Source organism: Epargyreus clarus, unplaced genomic scaffold (genome assembly GCF_041222505.1).
Source record: "Epargyreus clarus isolate Ecla_fem2 unplaced genomic scaffold, WU_Ecla_fem_2.2 ptg000009l, whole genome shotgun sequence".
Lineage (NCBI taxonomy): Eukaryota > Metazoa > Arthropoda > Insecta > Lepidoptera > Hesperiidae > Epargyreus > Epargyreus clarus.
Window position 1 is genome coordinate 7,639,354 of NW_027332217.1, and position 19,846 is coordinate 7,659,199.

The 19,846-nt window shown below is 35.1% G+C and overlaps 1 protein-coding gene across 5 annotated transcripts in view; it reads left to right on the plus strand.

Annotated features, from left to right (window-relative positions):
* Positions 1-19,846, plus strand: part of Nt5b (5' nucleotidase B) — a 35,469-nt gene that overhangs the window by 6,454 nt on the left and 9,169 nt on the right. For 3 of the 5 annotated variants that reach the window (XM_073076582.1, XM_073076585.1, XM_073076583.1), the window contains exons 2-9: positions 28-271; positions 10,308-10,381; positions 11,433-11,550; positions 12,558-12,653; positions 13,161-13,307; positions 14,533-14,809; positions 17,218-17,392; positions 19,579-19,801. In XM_073076582.1, coding sequence (XP_072932683.1) covers positions 159-271; positions 10,308-10,381; positions 11,433-11,550; positions 12,558-12,653; positions 13,161-13,307; positions 14,533-14,809; positions 17,218-17,392; positions 19,579-19,801 — 1,223 coding nt within the window. In that variant the 5' untranslated portion in view covers positions 28-158. The remainder of the gene's footprint in view (positions 1-27; positions 272-10,307; positions 10,382-11,432; positions 11,551-12,557; positions 12,654-13,160; positions 13,308-14,532; positions 14,810-17,217; positions 17,393-19,578; positions 19,802-19,846) is intronic. The other 2 variants (XM_073076581.1, XM_073076580.1) reach the window with 1 other exon arrangement.

A 19,846-nucleotide genomic window follows, 5' to 3' on the forward strand; every position in this document is an offset into this window, starting at 1 on the left:
TTCTTATTTGTTTTTATTATGATACAGGAGTAATAGTGAAGCGTGAAGCGATTTAGAGAGGACTATATTTTTTACGCTGTACGAATTAACATTCCATTTACAAGAATAATTTATTAACATATAAAAAAAAAACAATTTAAGTGAATGGTAGGAATGCCATGAAGTTTCACAAGGTCATGGCAAACAAAAATCTGGAATCATCAGTCTACCAACCATACACCAACGGATCGTCATACGGGAAAGGAGATAGATACACTGCTGCTCCTAATGAGTAAGTTTAACATACATTTCTTGAATTTGGTGGACCCACAATCATGAGTCTAGATTAATATGGTGTCATGTTAACTTAAAACATAGTACCTAATTCAAATTATATTTTATCGAAACTATATGGGCATGATAAAGTAACACGGAAAATGTTTCAAAACTGTGCGAATCATTTTAGCATTCTAGTGGCAATTTATTGAGGTAGATAATTAACACGCATATTGTTCACGAAGTCTGGCAAATATTAGATATTACGTATATGTTTCCTGGTTCAAATATAATCAGCATACAAATCAATTTAGACATTGTAATAATGTAGAATCAATAAATGCCATAATTAATTTGATACGTATATTAGGTACCAATGTAGGTATATAAACAAATTTTAATGCAAAGGACGTTTATATATTTATAATGTTTATAATATTATGCACTGTTCTTTCTGTACTCATATAATTTATCAATGATCTCTTTATAATCAAGTTCAATAAATTACAAAGTAGACAACAGCTCAATAGTTATAAGTAAATTTAAAACATACTCGTATTTCAATATCGTAAGTCATATCTCCTTATTTTTAGAATTCTCCGGAAGCACCCTTATGTAAACAAATATTATGTTTTCTATGTAAAAGAAGCCCTACGCCTACGGCCCCTTGAGAACGTCACTCCTAAAAAATAATTCATTCGTTTCACAAACTTGCCTGATCTTCGGTTTTTAAAACTAGTTTTCTATGTTTGTGTATTCTTGAAGGTGGTAGAACCCTTTGTGGTTTGTTTGGCTCGTGGTTCGTGTGGCACCACCGCCACACCTATTTCTGCCTAATGACAGCAGCGTTAGGCGCTGCTGTGTTCCGTTTTGAACGGTGTGGTAAAGGAGACATACTTTTCCCAGGCGTTCCAGCTTAGTCCTCAGGGGTAGCGGCGCATCTGTGGCCGACGTCAGGTAGGAATACCTAATCCTATCTGGGGTTGATTACGGATGTCCATGGGCGCAGTAGCCACTTACCATCAGGTGGTCTGCTACTCCTATATTATTAAAAATACACATAATAAACTAATGAAAAGCAGTTTTTTAATAACTGTACTTATACATATCGATTAAGATAACTGTAGACATTTGCCTAAAAATAAATAGTGAAGTGCAGTGTTGAAAATAAACAGTGCGTAAACATGTTACAAACTTTATGTTGACATTATTTCGAGATTATTTTGATATTTTCGTATATTTAGATGTGTCTGAAGCATGGATGGATGGAATGTTGCACATTTAATTGGCATTGATTATGTATTTTGGCTGATGATATTCTCAGTTAGTTGTCCGTGACGACATAAGCATATGTTGGTACAGTCTCCTTATGTTACCATCATTAATCGGGACATTGCATTCACTGGCGCCAAGTTAAATCCGTACTATCACCTGACTTACCTCGCAATTCCAATGACATTGTAAATATATTCGATACAAAAATAAAGATGCAGGTCATGACACAGATTTGTTTGTCAACCGGTCACAAAGGGAGCGTCTCGTTCTTCCTTTGTTCATATTAGTTATGAGCGGGCTGGTAACTGCAGCTTCGACGCATATATAAGTTATTGCTATATGATTTACGAATATATAGAGTTACAGGAGATATCCTGTAATCGTAAGAGGCGATTTAAAGTGGCTTTTATTGGTGGCAAGAGTGTGAGCTCCAATTTCCCAACCAGACCGTTAAAAGGGGACGATTTTGAGTGGCCGTATAGCGTCGTTAACATTTAAAGTTGTAGTTAGCGTAAATGTTCATCTGTATATAGCCCGAGGTTGTGTTCCGTTGGAAATCCCAAAGTCCAAACCCAAATAACATGGTGTCACTCCCAAAGCACCGGGTACCTTTTGAAGATTGCTTCTTAGCAACAAAAAAGAGCATGGCACAAATTTATTTGTCAAGCGGCCACAAAGGGAGCGGAGTCTCGTTCTTCCTTTGTTCCTCTTAATTATGAGTGGGCTGGTAACTGCACCGTCGTCGCAGATATAATTTTATCGCTATATGATTTACGACAATGTCCCTTTGAAGCTTTGAGCAGAATTAAATTAAAACATGTTTGAACTTATCATTAATGTTTTATTTATAATTAGCTTTTACCCGCGGCTTCGCTCGCAATCGGAGGTTTTTGTTTATTTCTCGGGAACGCAATGTTTTTAGGGATAAAAGGTACCCTGTGCCTTTTTCTGAACCCCTGACGTGTGGTTAAGGCATGAAATTCTAGCAAACAAATGAACGAACGCAAGAACAAATGAACTTACATTCACATTCATAATATTAGTTAGATTAAGGATATTATATAAATAGTAAACGAGGATGGTAAGTGGCCTTTGCTGCCTATGAACGTCCGTAATTAAACCCACATAGCATCGACGGCTCGAATGCGTTGCTGCGCCTGGGGATTAGATTGGAACGCTATAGTCTGATTCATAATTAGGTGTCCAAAATGTAAACAAAGAAATGTCACTGTCAAAATTAACAAGAAACGAAAACCAAAACAAACTCAACAAAAAACTAAAACTTTAACGAATATATACACAAGTTAACAAACGCGTTATGTAAACGAGTTCGATCACAATCACGAAAATTAATAATATCAGCTACGAAACTTAAAAATGACGGCACAAGAAATGTTTTGGATTTCGATTGTGTTACCATTATCACATTTTAATTTTCTACCATAAACTTTCGTTTTTTATTATTATTACTATATGGAACGAAATTCAGGTGATATAAATATTAGAAAATGTGAATTAATCTTAATTTATTTAGATTATTATTTTATTATTGTTGTATAACTTTAATATCGACAAAAATAAGAAACTACCATTTGAAATGTATTTTCTTGATAGGTCAACACCTTTATTTACATTTTGGACACCTAATTATGAATCAGACTATAGTGTCTTTCGCTTCAGAACACAACAGCGTTAAATGCTACTATTATTAGGCAAAAATATGTGAATGCACTATGGTTACTGGAACTAAACTGGATTTTAAACCCACGTTTGGCTGCTTTTCGTTTTGTATCATAATGGAATTCAGTCCAAGGCGTAGTGCATTGAGGTCGACTCAAGAATTTGTATATTTGCATAAATTTCTGTTTCGTTTGGTCTCCAACTCTCCATTCTCTTGTCGTACGTATAACAAGTATCTCCTGCTTGTTAACATCCATAACGGATTTTCATTTGGATATTACCTATGATTTGTATTTTTTTTTATTTTTAACACAAAAAACCTAAATGATAACCAATCAATTAATTACATGCAATATTTTAGATTTACTTATATGAAATACTAGTTGACCCGGCAAACTTTGTACCGCCTCAAAATCTGTTTATCAAATATATTTCATATAAAATATAGCCCATGTTACTCGTGGACAATGTAGCTTTCGAATGGTAAAATCGGTTCAGAAGTTTTTGAGCCTATGCATTAAAATCAAACAAACAAACAAAGTTTTCCTCTTTATAATATTAGTATAGATTATAAGAATTTTCCTGACAAACGCTCGATCGAAAGTTGTCAATACATTTAATTCCGAATGTAATAAAATGTGTTAAATCTATATACCCAGATCAGATTTTCTTAATTATTATATTATTTTACAAAACATTATAATTAGGAATCCCTTCATAACCAAACGTCTCCCTTAAATGAGCCTCATATGTATTATCAGACCACAGTAAGGAAGCTGACATGCTGACGCTGATATGACACACATGACAAATAACTAACTGTAAACTGACTTGTGTTTTTTCCTTATTAGGTATCTTTGTTTATTGTACATACTGATGTCCTTTGATTAAAATTTTCTTACTATAATTATATTTTTTATACGTTACATTGTTTTTTTTTAAGCTTATCAATTCCCTGCGGCCCGCTTATAGACGCTTTGCGAGCCTTCAGAGGGTCGCGATTCACACTTTGAAAAACACTTGATCAACTCTTCTTGATCAAAATTTCTTGTAATTGATTTAATCAATAACCACTAGTAATAAAACGATATTATGTATTATTGCTGTTGCTGCCCTTATATTGTTTGCACGTAAAAAATATTACATATTCGTAATTATATTTTAGGCTTGAATAATGAAAACTAGGTATGTATTCTTTTATATTCTATTCAATGTAAGTAAAAATAGTTTTTAGGCTTATAACATAATTTTTTGTCTATTATGTATTCTGCGTAGCCTTTGCATCTGAGTCTTTCTTCTTACGTTTATTTAGAATGCGAATATTTCAAATAGTGTTAAAGTTAGAAGATGATGGCAAATTGGATACAAACTGGAAGACTTCACACACCTTTGAGCAAGTTTTCCTCACGATGTTATCCGTCTCCGTTAAAGCAAGTGATAATTAATTTTTAATACGCACTTTTTAGCCTATCATCCAAACCTCGGACTCCCTGATCGACAGGCTGAGATTTAATCACTAGACTATTTGCTTAATTACAATCACACCACACCTATTTCTACCTAATAACAGCAGTATTAGGCGCTGCTGTGTTCCGTTTTGAAGGGTGTGGTAAGGGAGACACACTTTTCCGAGGCGTTCCAGCTTAGTCCTCAGGGGTAGCGGCGCATCTGTGGCCGACTTCAGGTAGGAATATCTAATCCTATCTGGGGTTGATTACACATGTCCATGAGCGGCAGTAGCCACTTACCATCAGGTGGACTGCTTGCTCGTCTGCTACACCTATACAATAAAAAAAATCGTAATTAAAACTTCGTGTGTATTACTGTTCTGTTTCCTATAATAACGTTCTTCGACATAACCTCGAAACAAGTCTGAGGAAGGCAGAAGCCAACTCCGTTTGTCTGTGGCCATGCCAATGTAATGTAATTCGGCGCAACATCTAAATCTCGATGTCATCTGTCATGTTCAGATTAACTTTGATATTGTTTTTCACTTCGGTTGGTGTACGATTATAGGATTGATATGTCTTTTTGTTATCGTATTGTATTTTTAAAGAGTGCGTGAGAATGTAATCTGAGGAAGATTTTATTTTTATTGACAGACAGTCTAAGAGCGGAGGCTTAAAAAGGGTTCCGTTTTTACCCTTCGGGTACGGGGAACCCTAAGAATACCACCATTATTTTAAACCAAGAAAGTGTAGGCACTAGAGGCACTTACGCGGGGCGTTCCAATTGAGTCTTCCAGGGTTACAGCGCATCTGTGGCCGACCTCAGATAGAACTCAAATCTTGCCTGGGAATGATTACAGATGTCCATGGGGCAAGGGCCACTTGGCAATCAGATGCAGTCCGACTGCTCGTTTCATATCTTCTTAATATATTTCTGTGAATTATTGAGATATTTCCATTAGGTAGGCTGCATGCTCGTTTGCTGATTCTATGACTTGGAAGAAATGTTATTGCGCTAGTTTAAGTGCAGTGGTGTATTAGATGTCACAATACCGGGTACTATTAGCGTCTTCATCTACTCCAATTACAGGAAGTGCCTCTTCCTGCAATCGGAGAAGATGCCAAATTCCACTACATTAGGCTCAGCGTTTTGGTCATTTAAGCTTCCACGAATTAACGCAAAGTATCATGCCATAGTCACCGGTTCCATTTTTTTTGGAGATTTCGAATTTAGTGATTAAATTATACTTTTGTAAGTTATTTAGGGCGCAAGTTTAGATTTTTTAAAATCGACTATGCCTCAGCAATCTGGCAAAATATGTACATATTTTAAATATGTAAAATAGATGCCGCCAAATATTTTGCTCCAAATCTTATATATAAAATTCTCGTGTCACAGTGTTAGTTACCGTACTCCTCTGAAACGGCTTTACCGATTTTCTCCAAATTTTATATGCATATTCAGTAGGTCTGAGAACTCTATTTTTCATACCCTTAATGATAAGGATTGTTCACCCTTAACATTTTTTTATTTATATGTCAACACAGCGTACGCCGGGTCAGCTAGTATTTTATAAATTGTTATAAGGAGGTATAATAAAGGAAAGATAATAAGAGGTATAATAAAAAACATATTTTTTAAATATACAGTTTAGACACGTTTACTGCTCATTGGAAAACTATGTGTGTTAATGGAAATGTAATTAAATCATTAGTTTACGTAACTGTCCACGCTTCACGCATTTTTAATTACGATTAAGTACAGAAACTGCAATGTTCTCGTGGCTGCAATGAGCATAAATTTTAATTATAGATCTGATAAATGAGATTTTATTGAAGTTATAAAATTTAACAATTATCAACGGCTTTTATTCACTCTCAGTCGACTCAGTTTATTAAATTACTTAATTCATTATAATGATAAGAGGATTGGTTCAGTTTATTGGTAAAGTTGAGCTACCAAGTCTTTGAATTAAATATTTTCCATTTTTATTCTAAATGTTAATATGTAGGTCTGTCATTGTAAGTATAACATTACCATTGATTTTATTTTGTATTTTGCTTTCATTTGCTGATTACTAATATGAATGGTTTCTGATAACATTCGAGAAACAATTGACTTGAATAATATGAGTGTATTTACACAACAGTTTTAACATTGTAAGTGAAGAATCATGATAATGAATAAAGTATGAATAATTTTATTATTCTGAGAATCGTAGGTGAGTATTCTTGATCGTAATCTAAGCGGAATTACAGAGGAAAAATATGGAAAATACTTATGTTGACATCATTTTATTATTATGAAATTATGCACTCCAGAAGTTTCGTAGGCTCGGATACTTTTACTACCAAAGCTATTTCTATACTATTATGACGCGCGAGTCGACGTATGACGAATTCTCCCAACATGTTAAGGGTCTAGCAGACTACCTCCCGGCCAAAAAAGCCCATGTAAGGTTGCCATCTTGTTTCCGAAGAAAACCAATATTTCTTTCAATAAAATTTCAATTTGACTCATTATAAAATGGACTTGGAATATTTTATTTTTCTGACTTCCGTTTTTTTATGGAACTCTCTATACAAAACCTCCGCTGAAACAATTGCTGAGAATGATCACTCAAATCGCGACAGTGGCCGTCTACCAACTTACCATCTTGGTAATAACTACACATAATATATCCCAAGTACTGAATGTTCATGTCCAATAAATTCCGGCTATGTTTGAAGATCAGATAGTTCAGCAATTTTTATGGGAAAGCGGTCACCATAGAGTGCGCTTTCTCTCATGGCATGGCATGGCCCCGCGGTCAGTCCCTTGCCCAACATGTTGCGTATCACGTACACACGTAACTTTCCATAAACGAGAGCAAATTCCTTGTGGCTGTTACGGACTTGTATATTGATGAGGTTATCACTGGTATAATGTATGAACGGCATACTAAATTGTGTAACCTTGATTACTACCTCTTAAAAGGCACGCTGGTATTATATTGTCGAATTATAAATGTATCTATTCAGATGTTTAATATGCATGTTATTAGTGTGTTGATATGTAATGCGACTTTAATTGTACATTCATTGTTTAGCTATTTATTCATTACATTTTATATTCTATAGCTGCGTAATATACATGAAATTAGCAACGTCACGACTAATAGGTAAGTCCTTACAATGCATTGAGATGAATCCAGTTTTTTTCTTCATATACGTAGTGGTCAAGATTTGATACTTATTCTACCCTTACTTCATTCCCTCTCACTCCGAGCGGACACCCGTACCCGTTACCCAACTAATTACATTTATCGAATTAATGAAATCATCAAACAATAATAGATTATTAATTGACATTATGATAAAGATACCACTGTAATAGATCATGCCTAAGCTGATAAAAATGAGATAAAGAAAAACAAACTATCTTTGAGCATAGATCGAATAAGCGACGCGCCAACATACTTAGGACCTGTAATAGCGCTCTGCGTATGCCTACATTTAATTAGCTGTGATATTTGTATAATATATACAAGAACAACAAACAAAAATAAAATACGGCCTGTCTGTTGGGTGGAGGCTATTGATACCCTTCGACGTGTATTATCAACCCCAGATAGGATTAAAATTCTACGTGAGGTGAGTGCAGAAGCGTAGCTAGTAATTGCTACTCCTGGGGACTACGGAGAAACGCCTTATATAAGTGTCTCTATTTCTTTACCTTTTAGGCATAAAATGGTGCTCTTCCCTCTAGAGTGCGTCTGGTGGAATCATTGACGGTTCTAGATTTACTGCAATACCAACAATCTCCCTTTCATTGCATTATATTAAATCTTTCGACTTTCCGACTTATTACCGGCAATAACAATAAATTTAAGACCTATCTATTACGTATTCAACGGTATTACGGTATAACGACGTGGTAAATTGGTAATAGTTTGGCTCGCGCACAATGGTTTACAAATACCTATAATTACCTGTCTACGAAGTGTCGAGGACAGATGTGCGAGTCTGTCAGATTTACAATTCATTTCGAGTCCGTTTCACTCCCAATGTAATTCACAATGAACTAAATACATTACAATGGTTCACGACGCCTACATCAAGTCTATTATCTATAGCAAATGTTTACGGTATAGCAAGTATGGCTGTACGTTTTTAAGTTCTAATCATGGAAACGCTTCTATAATTTTGATAGGATTTTCAAAAAGAGGACTTGGTAGGATAGATGTAGTGAAATCATATTAAGCAAATTTTTGCCAACATACCTGCTGGATAGAAAATAATTTTACCTATAATCCTAGGCATTTGTTTAACATGAAACGTTGAAAAACACATATGGACAAAATTGTATATTTTGGTCCAATATTATAGGGCCGATTGTTTGTATGAGTAAGGCGTATAGTCTACTGGACAGTCTTTGACTAATTGTTTTACGGTTAAAGCTTGTGATTAGACTTCAAAAGTAGTTTATATTTTATCTCGCTACGATGACGCAACGAAACGCAGTAAAGAAACCAATAGAGCGAGGTCCCTTCTCGAGTATGTTCATATTTTATTAAGGGGAGGGTCCGTTTTGAGTGTTGCTTATACTAGTACTACATTGACAAGAAATCTTATACTCAGATATGACGGAAGAATATGAATTATACCTTTTAAAGGTAATATTAAAACTATGAAGAAAAGAGTTGCTATACTAAACAATTATATTAAAAAACTATGTATACAGTATATACCTACGCAAGTCGCAGAAAAACCTGGTAGATAGACTAAACTTTGGGTTGTTATTTATTCAGGAAGTGTATTTCAACAAAAACTAAACACTTATCACTGCTCCATACGTGCTATAGTAACCAAACATGACCAATCACATTCAAGTATCTTCTATTGCAATTTTAAAACAAACAACATTTTGTTGTGAAATTCTTATCACAGACAATAAAACTACCGCTACTTTTAATTTTGCAATGTTTTTGTTTGTATTTATAAGATTTTGGAAATCTAATTTAGGTGTGAAGCACATATATATTTAACGAATTACCTATATTCAGGTACATCTACATTTTGTTTTATATATAAATATTTTTTTGAGATTTTTTTATAGATTCTTCTGTGTATCAAGTCTTTAATTATGTAGTTATAAGTGTTTGTGTTTTTTGACATTAGCACACATAATATAAATACATATTATAAAATGTTCCACCGTTATTTTTTTTTTTTTTTTTTATTGTATAACCTAACGATTAGGCAGACGTGCTACCTGATGGAAAGTAGTCAACGCCGCCTATGGACATTTGCAACACCAGAGGAGTCGCCAATGCATCGCCGGCTTTGTATGAGGGCTCTTTTTGCACCTTTTTTGAAGAGCCCCATGTCATAGCGCTCCGGGAATACCTCAGGAGGAAGTTCATTCCACATCTTACACGTCCGCGACAAGAACGTCCGTGCAAACCGAACCGTGGAGGACCGCCACGAGTCCAGTTGGTGTGGATGGAACTTCATCCTTCGGCGAGTGGTGCGATGGAGGAATGGTGACGTAGGCACTAGGTCAAATAGTTCCTCGGAACACCCACCATTGTAAAGCCGGTAGACCACCACTTAGAGCCACCTCTTAGAGCTTGTGTACATAATTTAACGTGTAAAATTTTGTTCCAGAATCTTCGTAAATAGGTCACTACATCTCGAAAATGTCAAGTTTTACGGATTTGATATGGACTACACACTGGCCGGTGAGTGATTATGATGTACTTAATAATTTTAGATTGGATTGCGTTACTATTTTCGCTGATGCAGATTGATTTTGACGTGGGCTGGGAATATTTTAAGGCGCCTCCCACGAAGTATAAATATCTAGTAATGTAATAGTGTTTATATTATACCAAGTATATATTTAGCTTATCAACAAATAGCCAGTGCCAGTCAAAATAATTTTTAATTGTTAGTATCGAGTCGATCTTTGTAGTAGTTGTGATCTTTTCGTGTCAATATAGGATTAGTCGTTTTCTAGATTAATATGTACAGACTTATATATTATATATATATTTTTATAAACAAGCATTTAAAACAATATATATATCGTATTTTTTTTCTGATATGGATTTATCGTACTAACATGACAGTCATTTTAAGAGTTTAACATGGAAATATATTAACAATTTCGCATGTGGCCTATATGAATGTATATCTATATATGCCTATATGAATGTATAATATATATGTACATGTATATCTTGCCAACGTAATACATAGCAACATGATTAGGTATGACAGAATTTTATCATCAATTGGATCACGCTTAATCTTATCATCAGAATCGTCATATATAAAATTAGACGAATCATCGAATATTTCATAAAAATACAATCGGTGAATAATTTTGTGTGTATATTCTTGCTAAAGGTTAATACCATTTTTATTGGTATTTACCAAAAGTGTATTTTTATGATGCATGAATAATTTACAGAGATTAACAATGTTTCTTACCTTTGTTATAAACTTAAGGGGAGTGCTTACTGATATATTTTACTTTGAAAGTATTTGGGTATCTGCATAAAAGTTGGAAGCCGTCCACTTTATAAAACCTTAAAACCCTAGTAGAAACTAGTTGATAACAAATTGTTACATAGAGTTTGCCGCTAAGCCAAAGCTTATAGGGAGAGCCATGTGTTCCAACTTATGCATGTCATTGAACATTGACGTAGGTACTTTGTATCTAAAACTTTTGCTGTTCTACAAACTATTTTAAACTACTAATGGCTAACTCTAACTTCTGTTTTGCAGAGTACAAATCACCTCAGTACGAAACATTAGGATTTAATTTAACCAAAGAAAGATTAGTGTGCAAAGGATATCCAAGTGAAATATTAGAATTTGAATACGATCCATCTTTTCCAGTCAGGTAAGTTAATAAATTGTGTAGTTGATCTTTTTGACGTGACAACGTCTTAAATTAGGTTGCGGCTGGGAGTCACTTATGAAAAAGTGTAACGCCCGGTAACGTTACGATGAGTCACCGAACGAGAGAGAGGCCCGCCGAATGCCTTGCGTCTCTCTCCCACTCAACTATGATCGGTCTGCCGCGCGCGCAGCACTAGAGACTAAACAAAATATATTTCTATAGTTAAAAATTGTGCAATTCTTATTTTCATTCAATTCCTTGTTCCTATTGTGCAATTTAATTATATTCATATCAATAAATATTCTACCGAGAAAAAGACGTTGTCACGTAAAATCTTCGCCCGTAAAACCGACTTTACAGGCAACCATTTTTTTTTTAATAATATAAGAGTAGCAGACGAGCATGCAGTCCACCTGATGGTAAATGGCTACTGCCGCCCATGGACATCTGTAATCAACCCCAGATAGGATTAGATATTCCTACCTGAGGTCGGCCACAGATGCGCCGCTACCCCTGAGGATTAAGCTGGAACGCCTCGGAAAAGTCTGTCTCCCTTACCACACCCTTCAAAACGGAACACAGCAGCGCCTAACACTGCTGTTATTAGGTAGAAATAGGTGTGGCGGTGGTGCCGCCGGAGTCGAACCACAAAGGGTTCTACCACCTTCAAATAAATATATTATATGAGATTTTTTATAAAATTCTTAAAAATATAATAGTTTTTTAGTTCTTAGCAAAAGCAGTCCTCTAACGTGATAACTACATCAATGAGTTATTTTAAAATTGTTTTTTTTTTTTATTAGCGGAAAGCTGAAATAATGTACCTATGAACTTTCTTGAGGAAATCGTCATACGTTTGGGTATAATTCAGGATATTAAGCAAAGCTTTAGAACTAAATAATATTCTTCTTCAAAAAAAGCTTTCAAGTTGAAACGAAAAATGTAAATTGTTTTTATTTTACTTGCTATTTAATAACTTCATACTAATTTTCTAACGTTTATTTCAGAGGTCTATGGTTCGACACGTTGTATGGTAATCTATTAAAAGTAGACGCTTATGGTAACATTTTAGTATGCGTGCATGGATTTGAATTTCTGAAGCAGTAAGTGTTTATTCTATCTCTTTTAACTAACTTATTTAAGTTATACTTCTTTTGGCGCGTTTGGGAAAACATATCGGAGGGTGTGGGTCGAAGTTGCGCGCACCGATGTAACACATAATTTTATTTTTGTTTTTTTGGACAGGTCCTAAGTAAAAAATGTTTGAATACAAAAATAAACACTTATTACGTCAAAGAAGCATAACTTCTTATTGCGTAAATACGCCTTTTTAATTAAAAAAATTAAACGAGCATGTAGTACTGTTAAGTGGTTACTGTAGCCCTTGGATATTTGCCAACGAAGAAATATATAGGCCCTACCTCAAGTGATCACAGATGCATGAGAAAATAATGGAAATTACCGACTTAATACGTAACTTATTTGCTATATATTTCTGTGCTATATATATAGGGTAAACATACTTTTTTTTATCGTGTGTGTGAATTTTTATTCGTGTTTTTCTCATATTCTTATCCGACAAATTCTCATACTTGACGTATTATTTTCAGTTCACAAGTATACGAATTATATCCGAACAAATTCTTGACATTAGATGAATCGAGAGTATACGTTTTGAATACATTATTCAATCTGCCAGAGACCTACTTAATAGCGTGTTTGATTGACTTCTTCACGAATTCTCCGCAGTATACCCGGTAAGTTTGAGCCTCTTGTACACTAAGTTGCATAATGTCTCTTAACAGGACGCTCATGAAGCACGTGAAAGAGTTTCTGCAATAATTTTGCCGGACATTGCAGTACACAGTAGGAATGTTGCAGGTGTCTCTCAAAAGATAATTTGTTGATTTTGTTGCGTAATATACGCAGCTCTAATCATCACAATCTTATTAGGAAATTTAAAAAAAAACTAATGATAACATGATGGATGCATTATTACTTACTTGAAAGAAAAACAAGACTTAACATTCTAGACGATCTTAGGTTATCTGCACTCGAGACTCATGTTTGTACGCTCTAAGCGGCAACATGTTGCACGGAATGTGTATCATTTATTTATTTATAATATACCAATGTTCCTTTGTAATATACCAAGTCCTATCATTTGTATCGCAGTATGTCCGCAGCTTTATATCCATGTCCTAAATATCAAACTGCCTATTGCCTATTGTTATCGCTTCAATACATTGAACTCTTGTAGGCGTCCGCTCTATGAGATCATTGTTGCGCCTCTGACCAAGTATTTCATAATCTTTGACTGGTAAAACAAACCGGTCTTAATGCGTGATTATTGACACCTCGTTGCGTGTTGTTTATCTAAAATTTAGCTTGTGAAATCGGAATCGAAAGTTAAGTGATATAATTTGGTTTATTTGTAGTTGTAATTCTTGGATTTGTTGCTCGGAAGGCAGTTTAATCAACATAATTGATAATTTGGAGAACTTCACTGCATACCTTGTATTACATTCAATCTTTCGGTTAATTAGTTCGATTCCACAACTTTGATATGGTCTTGTAGTGTAGAAAAGGTCACCGTGGACGGATAAATAACTTTAAAGCACGTCTAGAATTACAAAGCTTAGTATTCTCTTTGAAGAACAATGGTCTCATGAAAAATTGTCACAAGTAGACTGTCTGGGACATGTGAAAAAATGTTCAATCTTCATTATCATTATGAAAATACATTTTATCTAGCTTTATATGAATAAAACTTAAGTCTTGTGCAGTTATCATTTACACCACCATATCAATTTGTCATACGAAGGCGTTTTGGTCCAATCTTTGGTTAGAGAGTCATATTAAATATGGTTAGGTACAGAACCTGATCCGAATGACTGGGCTTGGGTTTATGAGAACTACAGGGCGTACCAAGGCGGCTATGATTGTAGAAGTAACATCTAAAACATTGTACTCTAATTGTAGAGAAAAGACCGGCGTAAGATGCGGGGATTTGGCAATGTCCTTCAAGTCGATATTCCAAGACGTGAGGAACGCAGTAGACTACGTCCACATCCACGGAGACCTCAAGAAGAAGACCACAGAGAACCTGGATTTATACCTGAAAAAGGATGAGAGGCTACCGATGTTCCTGTCTAGAATTACCGAGAGCGGGGCGAAGCTGTTCATATTGACCAACAGCGATTATAATTTTACGGATAAAATCATGAATTATCTGTTTGACTTTCCGCATGGCGCTAAGGTAAGCTGATGTATCATTTTGAGTGTACTAAAATGATAAACGGTTACGCTATTTTACATTTTCACTGTTTCTGTTGTTTAGTTAAATCAGTTTTGATATGTTTTTATATAACTGCATGAAAACGAATTATGTCTATTTGGTGGTAGGGTCATTGCCGCCTATGGACATTTATAATTAATTCATAATATAATTTGAGTTCTTACTAAGGTTGGCTTAGATCCATTGATACCTTACACCCTTCACACTAGAACACAACATCGCGTAATACTGCTGTTATAAGGTAAAAATCATTCCTACTGTCTATAAAAGTAACATGTGCAATATAAATCAAAACAAAATATCTATATCAAAATAATATATCGTTGACATCAACAACGTTATTAATAAAGCTACTAATATAGTTTGCAGTAACGAGCAACTTGCGTCATACAGATGAAACGTCTGATCGAATTTTGTCATCGGAAGTTATATGACTTTCCGACCCATTTAATATTTGTGTGTTAACTTGTGTATATAATTAGAACAGCAGCCGTCGGAGATCCGTGAAATGTTTATTACTTTTCTAACTAATAGTGACTTAGATTATAGTTTTAGTTTCGACTTGTTTTCGTTTATTTTTGTTTCTTTCGCTTATTTTCGCAATGTTAGTAGTGTACGAAATATTTTCTTTGAATGGTTTTGGTACATTCGAAAAGCTACGCCTAATTTCGCGTGATTTATTAACTTTTACTCAGTTCAGAATGTAATGTAGTTTTTCTTCCGAATATTCTCCTTTTAGAACTAAAGTAGGTCAAAAGTAACTTATTTGAAAGCAGTAGGCATTGCACCAAACCGTTCTGAGATTTAGCTAAAGATCTATTACATACTACGACATTAAGCATTTTATACTAATAACTTTAAACACCCAATAATAAAACGAAAAATGCAAAATATCCTCATGGTAAGGACCTTTTTAATATCGAACGGGCTTAGGACTAAATGCGTGTCACACCCGTCACCCGCATGAACGTTTTCATAGATTTTTTTCTAAAATTGAAGTAGCCAACGAGCATGCAGTCCAACAGATGGTAAGTGGCTACTGCCCCTCATGGACATCTGTAATAAACCTCAGATAAGATAACATGCATGCCTGAGGGGGGCTATAGATGCACCGCTACGCCGCTGGCCTCTGGGGACAAGTTGAAAGCGTCTAATAAGTACATACTTTTGAAGGGGTGTAAGGGGACATCCCCTTTACCATACCGTTCAAAGCAGAACACAGAAACGCTCAACACTGCTCTAAGCACAAATAGGTGTGTCGGTAGTGTTGCCGCAGTCGAACCACATATTCTATCACCATTAAATACTTCACGTATTGGCACAAACCCGCGTGATATAAAAAGGCCCAAGAGTAGGTACAGTAAAATATCGTCTGATTTAAAACGTGTCTGCTAATCGTAAAACAATTCGTTATAATCTTTATTGTAATCGATCTCAGTTGATATGCGGAACTACCTATTCATTACTAACTACGGGCTATCACTCGGCGAGCCTTTACAGTTTTATCGCGAGATAAGCGTTTCTCTGACACACTATGAATGGGTTGCGTCATATCGGATATGGAATTATCTTTGCGGTTCTTTTATGCTTTACTTTGCTAAAAAAAAATGTTATGGCACAATTGAATCCAAAACATTATATTTTAAAAACAAAATATACGTAAAGAATTTCAATACAACGAATACAGTCATTTTTGAACGATTATCTTTAATTTGATCGAAAGTTTTGTAATATCAAATCAGGTTAGCAGTGGAGAAGTAGGTACTTTAGCGTGGGATTCTGACTCCAAGCTCTTAACGTGGGAAGACAAAGTTTATACCATTGCATTACAATTATTAATATTTATGATAACGCAAATAAGTTACTCAAAGGAATTGTACAGAAATGATACAGCAATAATGTATATTATCATCTTCAACCCATTGCTGTGCCACAGTTAAGACCATACTACACCAAGTGCGAATTGGTAAACTTCAATTACCTTTGATTTTTTTTAGCACAATGTACCTATGTAAATATTGAAGGTGGTAGAACCCTTTGTGGTTCAACTCCGGCAGCACCACCGCCACACCTATTTCTACCTAATAACAGCAGTGTTAGGCGCTGCTTTGTTCCGGTTTGAAGGGTGCGGTAAGGGAGACAGACTTTTCCGAGGCGTTCCAGCTTAGTCCTCAGGGGTAGCGGCGCATCTGTGGCCGACCTCGGGTAGGAATATTTAATCCTATCTGAGGTTGATTACACATGTCCATGGGCGGCAGTAGCCACTTACCATCAGGTGGACTGCATGCTCGTCTGCTACTCTTATATTATAAATAAAAATAAATAAAATAAATAAATAATTTTTAATTAATTAATTTATTTGTTCATAGCCCAGCGAGCCCCACAGGAACTGGAAGACTTACTTCGACTACATAGTGGTGGATGCCAAGAAACCCTTATTCTTCGGCGAGGGCACCACACTGCGGCAAGTGGACACTCGCACAGGGGCCCTCAAAATGGGGCACCATGTGGGTCCCCTGCATGAGGGATTGGTGTATTCTGGAGGTCAGTATACTTTAGTTTGTTCGATGCTGAGGGTATAGTTTTTCGAGCGTATGGTTTTTTTTATAATATTGGAGTAGCAGACGAGCATGCACTCCACCTGATAGTAGCTACTTCCGCGCGTGGACATTTGTGCTCAACCCTAGATAGGATTAGATACTTTAATTAATGAACTAGGATTACATTAATGAATGAATTACATTCATCATATAAAGTGTCGTTCTATTCGTCTAAATTATGAGAGTAACAGAGGATATAATTTTAGGAAGCCAGGTTTATGTTTTCTAGAATAATTATATATTTGTGTAGTTCTTTGTATCGTAATCTGTAAAAGTAACAAACTCCAAATGGCTGGAATTTATATATGAACTGAAACAGATGTTTTCTCTATCTAAGAGGTTGAAAACAGTCTATTTTCAGAGCACATTTTGTGGATGAAGCGAACTTATTTATAATCTAATCAGCATTTAAGGAATTTTATGTGAACGTTGGATCAAAGATACATAATCTTATATATAAAATTCTCGTGTCACAATGTTAGTTACCGTACTCCTCCGAAACGGCTTTACAGATTTTCACCAAATTTTATATGCATATTCAGTAGGTCTGAGAATCGGCTACTATCTATTTTTCATACCCCTAAGTGATAAGGGTTGTTCACCCTTAACATTTTTTTATATGGCAACAACGTTTGCCGGGTCAGCTAGTATACTTATAAAAAAGTATACCAAAATTACAGTTTTAATACATTTATAGAATTATAAAACATGTTATTTATCGTACTTCATTATTTTATTTTGGATCAATACTGCTCAATATTTATTAAACTTATAAATGATTATTTACAATTTGATTCACTACATACTATATAATTATCGTTATAAATATTATATATAGCGCATACCTACGCACGTCTTATTTATCAGTCAATAGTGACATTAATTGTGAGGAAAGTTCCTAAAGGGATTGTAAATGATAAATCATTTTACGGGCAGTTTACGTTATGTTCTTATCTCAAGTGTGTTTATGCGAAAGCAATGGAATTTTTATAACGTAAACGACGTATGATATGCTTATCATGTAAATGTTTATTTTATTTTTCTTATATAAACGATTATAGTAATCACAAATTATATTCAGGTACTTTATACGCATAAAATAGGTACTGACAATTTGGAACGCGCAATAAAATCGAATGCAACCTGATTTACTCCACAAAAACACAGGCGTACTCATGGTCTAATGCCCGTTAGTAATTATCAATCTTAATTAAGCTTATCTTAGTAAATTTTTTACCTGCTAAAGTGCGAAATTAGGCAGTTTTTTTTGGGAAATAGTTGTTGAATTTTCAACTTCGATATGGTCGATAAAAATTGATTATGATTTATTAATAACAACATCGAAATTTCTTTCGAATATAATTGCGGAGACCCTTATTCGACATTACCGCCTTTTATATAAATCATGAAACTGCTAGATTCGCATCTATTTTTCGTGATTCCAATTTCGGGTCTTTATGGTGGAGTAGGTATTTTTTAATTTCCTCTAAGACCCTGTTTTAATTATCAACTCATTGACGTCGAACTGTTAGGTACAACGATAAGGTTAAGGCCACAGTTACCGCGCCAGTCATACCACTGGGCTTATCATGGCTCACGTTTAGATATTTATAGAATCATGAGCTTTGCCTGTGACTTTGTTCGTGTAGATTCAAAATTAAAGTCATTTATAGTACAACGCCATCTATCAGACTCGCGAAGCACACCGGTAAACTTAAAGTACCTACTGAAAGTCCGCGAGTTTCTGCAATTTTAGAAAAATTACTTCTGACTTGATAATAACTGACATAGAGACGTCTAAATGATAATAATTGTTATAGAGTAGATCGATTTAATCTATAATCATCCATTGAAATCATTTTATTAGTTTTGGTGTAATGCGAATAAATAAACAGACGCACAAATATTCTCAAAATGAAAGAAATTGATGTTCTTGGTTGTCAAAACTATCGAAAAAAAATACTCCATCACGGGGGGATCACGACCCATAGTAATGAGGATTACGACGCGAGGAGGGGGAAAAGTTGTCTTGACTTTTTGATTGACTGACAGATTATTTGATTTGACTTGACTTTTTTTCCAAAAATATTCGATGTAACGTATATAAATGTAGATTATTTATTTGCGCAGGCTCCTGTGACGTGTTCACCGAGCTCATCGGTGCGAAGGGCAAAGACGTGCTGTACATCGGCGACCACATATTCGGCGATATTCTGAAGTCGAAGAAGATCGGAGGATGGCGCACGTTCCTGATTGTTCCCGAGTTGGTACAGGAGCTCCACGTATGGACGGACAAGTGTCAACTGTTTGCGCAACTGCAAAACCTCGATATACAACTCGGTGATATGTACAAGTGAGTCATTTGTCATGTATTTTGTTGGTATGACTAGAGGCAAAG